Source organism: Panthera leo, chromosome B3 (assembly GCF_018350215.1).
Source record: "Panthera leo isolate Ple1 chromosome B3, P.leo_Ple1_pat1.1, whole genome shotgun sequence".
Classification (NCBI taxonomy): Eukaryota; Metazoa; Chordata; class Mammalia; order Carnivora; family Felidae; genus Panthera; species Panthera leo.
In genome coordinates, this window is record NC_056684.1 from 99,917,561 (window position 1) to 99,926,588 (window position 9,028).

The 9,028-nt window shown below is 41.1% G+C and overlaps 1 protein-coding gene across 1 annotated transcript in view; it reads right to left on the bottom strand.

The window, feature by feature from the left end:
- The window catches only part of ERO1A (endoplasmic reticulum oxidoreductase 1 alpha), a 43,556-nt gene extending 34,528 nt beyond the window's left edge, over positions 1-9,028 (bottom strand). Inside the window, exon 1 of the mRNA XM_042943249.1 lies at positions 8,759-9,028. Within this exon, the coding sequence (XP_042799183.1) occupies positions 8,759-8,872 (114 nt within the window). The 5' untranslated portion in view covers positions 8,873-9,028. The remainder of the gene's footprint in view (positions 1-8,758) is intronic.

A 9,028-nucleotide genomic window follows, 5' to 3' on the forward strand; every position in this document is an offset into this window, starting at 1 on the left:
TTTCAGAGAGACTTACTGTCAAAAAAATTTTTTTAATCTACTGGTAAGGAAGCAAATACTTTACTAAAATACTGAATGTAGGTGTTTTCCATTGGAATATGTAAAATCCTACCCTATTTTTAATTTTAGAATGTCACAAAACAGGAATGCAAAATTTTTACCTAAAAGTAAATACTTTTGGATGATGAGAGATAATACTTTGGATGATGACAGCAATATTTAAGAACTAAGATTTTGTCCCAATTTGTATAGTCTTATTTGTTTTGGACTAATGCAGGTTCTAGAAATCTGATCTACATATTTTTTACTGCAATAACTACTTATTTCCATTTCATATGCAAATTTGTCCTTGTTTCCTGCTAAAAATTCTCTTGAGTATACAAAAATCTTCAGGTCCTAATTTGGGGTACCACAAAAGTGCTTTATTTTTAATTAAAAAAATTTTTTTTAATGTTTATTATTGAGAGACACAGAGAGACAGAGCATAAGCATGAGAGGGGCAGAGAAAAGGGGATACACAGACTCTGAAGCAGTCTCCAGGCTCCAGCTGTCAGCACAAAGCCCGACATGGGGGCTCGAACTCTCAAGCTGTGAGATCATGCCCTGAGTTGAAGTTGGATGCTTAACCGACTGAGCCATTCAGTCACCCAAAAACAGAAGTGCTTCTAATCTAGATGATTTGATTTTTCATCTCTTTCTTTTGAGCCTTAAAAGTAGAACTTCTAAGGACATAAAATAGCTACTTTTTCCTCTTGGATACAAATTATTACACAAAGAAATAACAGGCACAGAGACTACAAACGCCAAAGGGACACATGCCTGATAGGGACAGTAGGTCACAAAAAAGAAACAAGCACATAAAAAAAAAAAAAAAAAAAAAAAAAAAAAAACAAGAGAATGGTTTTGAAGCAATTACTTTTTCCCCTGAAATAATTCATTTTTAAGGTAAAAATCTATCTTTGAAACTCAAGTTCAGGCATCACCTCTTTTGGAAAGCTACCCCTGGAGTACCACTCATCCCCTGCTGAGTTAACTGTCTCCTATGTGCTCCCATGGCATTCCACATACTCCTACATAAGGATTACCTCACTCCTTTGAATTTATATAGTTCACTACCTCCCTCTAGAGTTTACAATCCTTGAGAGCAAATCATGTTTGTTCATTTTGTATTCCCAGTCTTCAGCACTGTACTTCTAGAAAGCACACACTAGATGCTCAATATTTATTTGTGAAGTGGATGTGTGAATGAATGAATGAATGAATGCTGTCTACTGTCACTGTCATTCCCTGGAGACCAGCATCACAGTCTGATGATGACTAGGTTCCTCACATCATCTATGGTAGTGCTCTGTGCTCCAGACTACACAGGCCCAAGTGGTAGGAATGCACTCAGAGCAAGGGAAGCAAGCAGCGAAGGCAAATTACCCATCACATCCAACATTTTACCAATCTATACCTTAACTACAAAGGAAGCTAGAAGAAGCCACAAACCATAAAGGAATGCAAGGTGCATTCACAGCAGAGATGGCTTTGGCCCAGAGATCCCAAAGAGGGAAGACAGGACAATGGTAGATTGGAAACCCTCTGACCTTTACCTACAAAATTGAGCAGGAGGTATTTCCAACTACAACAAAAGGTAGCAGGGCAGCTAAGGAGGTAGGGCAGGGATGGAGGAATTTCAATAGATGGAGAAGGCCCAGCAAAGGAGAGGCAGGAAGATACTTGGAAACCAAAGCCATGTGACAGTTCAGATAAGCCTGCCAACAGGCAGAAACTGATCACTGGAAGAAAGGTTGGCAGGCATGATGCCAGGTCCAGTTCTAGAAACTAGAGAACCAGGCATGTTACAGGAATAGAGTCTCAAGAAAAGATTAAGGAAGAAATGCAATTAACAGACCCAGGGCAGAATCTTGGAAAACAAAGCAGTCTTAGTACCTAAACCAAAAGATGGACATTGATCTGGAACAAGGATGACCTGATACTGTGAACTGTGTAGCAGCTTCAGGAAGTGCTAAGGCTGCTTAAATAATTGTCACACTATCTCCTAAACTGAAACAGATTCTGACCCTACCATAAGAATGTGAATTTTTTTTAATTCTTTTTTAAATTTTTATTTATTTTTGAGAGAGAGCAGGGGAGGGGCAGAGACAGAGAGAGGGAGACACAGAATCTGAAGCAGGCTGCAGGCTCTGAGCTGTCAGCACAGAGCCAGATGCAGGGCTCTAACTCACAAACCGTGAGATTACGACCTGAGCCGAAGTCGGACACTTAACTGACTGAGCCACCCAGGCACCCCAAGAATCTGAATTTTTTTTTAAAATGCACCCCGCGCTCCCTACCACACACATGCACAAAGTGACTGATGCATGCTAAAAATTGAAGCTCATTGATCCATGCTTTAGGTGATAATCAGCCGTGGGTACGGAGCCAAACTAATAGGTGGCAAATAGAAGGCCCTTGCGGAGGAATGTAGATATAAGGACCAGGGTAGGTCTGACATAATGTCACCCAGCTTAAAGTCCTAGTCTCTTACCAGTTGAAAAGCTTTTGAAGGCCCTTCTACTGCAAACTCCCAAGCACACAACAATCCCCTCCTATATACTCTGAAGAAGGAGGCAATATATAACAATGGTTAGCACGTAGGCCCTGGACTCAAGCCTTCTTGGGGTTGAATCCCATCTCTGCTACTTACCAATTTTAAACATACCCAAATTTTTTAACCTCTCTTAAGCCTTAGTTTCCCATGTGAACACAATATAGCAATACTAATAGTTCCAATCTCAAAGAGTTGATATCAAGATGAAATGACATAATATAAATGCCAATGTTAGTATTACCCTACCACTGCTTAAATGCTTCTGGTGAAAGTGGATGTACGATTACCCCAAAGCAACTCACATTTTTTTTTTTAATGGATAAGAAAAAAAAGGCCAAGTTTGCAGCTAAAATTTTCCAAAACTTTTACATCTGTCACCCCAATGGAACATAGATCTAGACAGCCAAAAGTTAGCTGCAGAGGTAGCCTCAATTACTTTCTCCATGGACTCTGACTGGTTTGGACCAAATACCAAAATATAAAAGGCAAGAGAAAAGAAAATAACACGGGCCTGCTTGTTCCCTATTTTCTGCTTACAGGTACTCTTTAATTTACAATGAAAGACAAAAAAAAAAAAAAAAAAAAAAATTCTAAACAGTTTCCTTCTGTGCCAACAACTTCTAGTCCTACCAGACTATCATTTTTTTCCAAAGCACTTTGAGAATATATTCCTCATACTTGTATGAAATATGAAATGCCTTTTAAAAGTGCTCAAAGTGGGTTTTTTTGGCAAAGACCTTTAGTTGTATGTAATTTTAGAGTGTTCTGTGACCATTAAAAAGAACTTGAAAACTATTCATTGAAAAAAATTGATGGGGGTGTCCGGCTGGCTCAGTCAGAAGAGCTTGGAACTCTTGATCTCAGGGTCCTGAGTTCAAGCCCTATGTTGGGTGTAGAGATTACTTAAATTAATAAAACTCGATGACAGCATGGAGCCTGCTTAGGATTCTCTCTCTCCCTCTCTCTCTGCCCTCCCCAGCTCTCCAGCACACACTCTCTCTTGCTCTCTCTAAATAAACTTTTCAAAAGTTAAAAAAACAAAAAAAGAATGTTGACAGAGACACCTCTGTTAATGGAAACAAGGAAACACCAAAGATTCTATACTGGGTGGTTCCAAGGACACAGAATGCTACGAGCTATTTCTGCTTTAAAGCCTTAGTCTTTACAACTTTAAATTGTTGTTAAATAACCCAACGTATAGCAACCAATGAGACACATGCTTTGTTCCACATGCTTTGTTCACAAAGGCCTGGAAGGCAATAAGTACTCAGAGACAATGGACATCTCTCCAGTATAACCTGTTTCAAAGATCCCTCTAAGTTTCAATCCAGGCTTATTTCCACCTACCATGCAACATATTACCAAGTGTCTCTTCTGTGGCCTAGCCACTCTAACAAACAAAAACTATTTTTGAAATTGAGCTAAATAAGACACTAGACAGGTAAATCTGCTGAAATAGATGTAGGCAAGTGTATCTACAATGCACTCCAAATGAAAATAATCCATCTTGGGGTGCCTGGGTGGCTCAGTCGGTTAAGCGGCCGACTTCAGCTCAGGTTATGATCTCGCGGTTCGTGAGGGCTGTGAGTTCAAGCCCCACGTCGGGCTCTGTGCTGACAGCTCAGAGCCTGGAGCCTGTTTCAGATTCTGTGTCTCCCTCTCTCTGACCCTCCCCCGTTCATGCTCTGTCTCTCTGTGTCTCAAAAATAAATAAATGTTAAAAAAAAAAAAAATTTTTTTTAAAAAAAGAAAATAATCCATCTTGAAATAGTCATTTTGGATGATCTGCACTATTCCCCTTTCATTAGCCTGATAGAGATTTACTACACTCATAAGTAAGTGGATCTGAGCGTTATTAGCACTAGCCATAATACGATTAATAAAACATTTGGACTACATGGGAGTTTTACAACCTCATTTCCAATTAATTTAAATGAAAAACATGTCCATACTGCCTCCATATCTGGGCTTCAATATTTCTTCTGAGTTTACTTCTTAATCCTGGGATTCCACGCATTGAGACTAAAGTTCTGTTACATTCATTCTCTCTACTGGTGCATAATGGGGAAAAGGAAATAAGAAATTCTGTCAAAAGGAAAACAAGAAATCTTGTCTGAAGAATCTTCATTCATGGGGTGCCTGGGTGGCTCAGTCAGTTGAGCATCTGACTTCAGTTCAGGTCATGATACCACAGCTTGTGGGTTCGAGGCCCACATCAGACTCTGTGCTGACAGCTCAGAGCCTGGAGCCTGCTTCAGATTCTGTCTCTCCCTCTCTCAAAAATAAATAAACATTAAAAAAAATTTTTTTAAGAATCTTCACTTACTTGAAGCTCATACCTATTACAACAAATACAAATATTATTTTGGTTTAAAGAAAGGGTAGGTCATGATCATGGGGTTCTTTACACGAACTGTTACAGGCTTGTATACCAAAAGGGGAGGACAAGGCCAATTTTCTGTGCAAAAATGAAAAAAAAATTTAAATAGAATGATAAAATAAAAAGTGGGAAGCTGTATATAAGGAAGATTTACAAGTCTAAGGCAATCTATCACTTATTTGCAGCAACTAACACAGAAGCACTGCTATCAAAAGAACTTACAACATACAGCGAAAATGGTTTTAGTAGGATTTGATGTCAACAGGCATATGTAGTAACTAACTTTAAAGATTCATTTGGAGCTATCCACCCATCTGAAAGATGAATTCCAGAAAAACATGCAAATGGCCCACTCAGCAGAAAATGGAAAGAATATATTCCTGCTAGCATAGTGCTAACATCCTGTATTATAACTTGCCTAATACTTGCTAAGCACCCATTATGTACCAGGCTCAGTACTCTGGAGTATCAAGAAATGGGACTAAATTTTTAAATTTTTAGTTTATTTTTTGATCTCTTAAAACTCGTTCACAGTAGGCTTCCATGAATGTTTATTAAATTTAATCTGATTATTTGTAGAGCTCTGCACATTTTACTTCAATGGCTTTATAAGGCTAAAGAACCACATGTTGCTTTGGCTCAAATTAGAGCTGATATTCTGTTAACTGAACCCCTATACCGGGCCCCCATGCAAGAGGGTAATGAGGGATGATGATGCGTAATTCAAAGTAGAAGTGGTGCGAGAGAGTGGCAACAGACAGGGAGAAAAAGTCTATTAACAATACAGATTCAACAGAACTTTGCAGCTAATTGGGTATGGCAAAGAGAATGAGAGATTTTAACTTGAAATATTTTTTTAAACAGGGTTTTGTGTTTTTTGTTGTTGTTTTTGTTTTATTTACTTATTTCGACAGAGAGAGAGAGAGAGAGAGAGTGAGAACAAACAGGGGATGGGCAGAGAAAATCTTTTTTTTTTTTTTTTTTTAATGTTCATTTATTTTTGAGAGAGAGAGAGAGAGAGGGAGGCAGAGAGAGGGACCCAGGATCCAAAGCAGGCTCCGTGCTGACAGCAGAGTGTCCGATGCAGGGCTTGAACTGGTAAACCTCAAGATCATGACCTGAGCCGAAGTCAGATGCTTAAACTTCTGAGCCACCCAGGTGCCCCAGAAAAGAGAGAATCTTAAGCAGGCTCCACGCTAAGCTGTCAACCTGAAGCCTGACTCGGGGCTGGAAGCCACAAACCATGAGATCATGACCTGGGCCCAAAGCAGGAGTCCCCTGCTTAAGCAACTGAGACACCCAGATGCCCCTTTAACTTGTATTTCTAAACGTTAGGTCAACATTTAGTTTTTGATTTAGTGTCTAGCAATATTTACTGACTTGTTTGTTTGTTTTAAGATTTTACTTTGTAAGTAATCTCTACAACCAACATGGGGCTCCAACTTACAACTCTAAGATCAAGAGTCACATGTTCTACTGACGGAGTCAGCCATGCACCCCTGCTAACTTGTTGTTTTTTTAATGTTTATTTATTTTTGAGAGTGAGACCACAGAACAGGGCAGGGGCAGAGAGAGGGAGACATAGGATCTGAAGCAGGATCTGCACTGTCAGCACAGAGCCCTATGTGGGCTCGAACTCAGGAACTGTGATGTCATGACCTGAGCTGAAGTTGAATGCTTAACTAAGCCCCCCAGGCACCCCTTCTCACTTGTTTTTTTAAAATGCTTAGGATCTCTGCCTCTCCCCAATCTCCAAAGAACTTTATTCACTAACTTGTATCACACCATAGTTATCTCTATATTCCAAACACTCAGGTCAACATACACACTGTGTATAAATGTTTGTTGAATGAATAATTTCCACCATTCATCTCCCCTTATCTTTTCTTCCACCATTTATTTCCTTTATTTCTGTGTGTGTGTGTGTGTCTCGTTTCCATTCACATCTATATGCTTGTCTCCAATTTTCTATTCATATCTGTTATTGCTTGTTCCCTCTCCCCATTTCCCACCTTACCCCTATCTCTTCCATTACTGACCATAGTAGAACTAAAATGCATTCTTTTTCAGTCTATTGAACTGAAATTGATGGTCTCTGTTCTTAAGTTGATTTAAATAGATCATTTTTAATTTTTCTTAGATTTGTTTTTTACTATGGGACCCTCAATTTATTATTTTTTAAAGTTGATTCTAAAAAAAAAACAAAAACCTGTCACTTTTGTTCTAAATGGAAAAGAAAGGGATCTAACAGATTTTTGTGTTGGGGAGTATTCAAATCTTGAAAATGTTACAAAACGGGGGGGGGGGGGAGGAAGCTTAAATACTAATCAGAAGGAAAAAAGTGTAAAAAATGTAAAACTCCCCAATTTTAAACAGATATCTAAAAAGGTTATTGGAGAGGAAAGTGAAAGTTGAAAGCTCAACATGTACTTTTATTCCATTATCTAAAACTCTAGACTATAGTTGAAAATGTTATATTGGACATCTTCTTTCAACACTAAATACCTTATTTTGAAGTCTCTTATTTCTACTTTATTTTTAAATGTTTACACTTTGTGTTATGTTATATTTGTAACCTGAAGAAAAATGAACCTTCTTCCTTTTAAGTACTTGACTGTATGCAGTTTGCAACCTAAAGGAGCTTTCCCATCTTAGTTGGAAAGCAGCAATTTCCTTTTAACCTCTTACTCATAGCCAGATAACACCTCAACTCCCAAATCATTCAGCAAAACGACAGGATGCAAGAATATAAAAGTGAAAGAGACAGTTCTTCCTCCCATAATATGTAAAGCTGTTTCTTTCCTCTGTGAAAGAGTAGCATTGTCCCTACACAAATGTTATTTCTGATAAAAAAAAAAATAATAGTAAAATCCACTTAAAAGGAAAAATTTGGATTGCCTACCTCAATTTTGTATAAAATGTAATTTTTATCAACAGAAGCCAACCAAAACGTGACTTTAAGAGTAATTGTATTAAAATATAGGATCACGTAGACCAGAAAACCTCTAGATTTCTTTAATGTTTTTTTTTTTTTTTTCCTCAAGGAACCCACATCTCATGATCATAATAAGCTTGTAGTCAAACTTGTGCGCTGGGGGGTAAGGCTCATCCTCCCAATTCAGACCAGCCAAATGGGTGTCACGGTAAGAGAATCTCATTACATTTAGTAAATAGAAAGGACACACAGGGCGAGGAGGCACTGCAAGCCGCGGCCTCAAAAACACAAGGCAGATGGGCTTAGAAACAGTAAAGCCTCACGAAACGATTCTCCTGCCTGACAACGACATCTGAAAGTAGCCTCCCCCACCCTACAAAGGCGTACCCTGCCCAGGAAGGATGGCGAAGGCACCTAGCATGAACACATCGTACGCAGTTCCAGGTCAAGTTAGAAGTTAGGAAGACCCAGGTTCCGCGAAAATAACAAATACTGAGTGAGCGTGCACAGTGTGCACGCCCTCCCCGCGCAGGGAAGACCAACAAAGATGTATAAACCAACTCGGTAAAATCATACAGCATGCACCCACACCTCTCCCCCCACAACGGATCCGAAGCGCCGGAGGGCACGCTGACGTCCAGGCTGCGGTGGGAGACCTGTACAGACCACGCCAGGCAAGCCGCAGAGGGCTGAGCCCGGCCAGGGAGCAGAAGCTCAGGGGGCTCATCCCGGCGGGTGGAGACGCAGAGGCACTCCTAGCCCCTCACCTGCCGGGGTGCGCGGGACAGAGCGCAGGGCGGAGGCGGGAAGCACCGGGAGCGGCCGCGCGGCCGCGCACAACCCTCACCTGGCAGAAGCACCTTTGCGCCGCCGTCTCCGGGGGCTGCTGCCCACCGCGACCCGAGCCGAGCAGCCACACGGCCCCCACGAGGCCGATCAGGAAGCCCCAGCGGCGGCCCATAGCCGCTCTGGCCGCTCGTCGCCCGGCCCCTCCCGGTCCCAGCACTCGGGCGCAGGCCGCGCGTCCGCTGATGAAGCCCGCGCGGGCCGGCCCCCGGCGACGCCCCACCTCCCGGCCGCCTCCCAGGCCCGCCCTCGGCTCTCCCGCCTCTCAGCG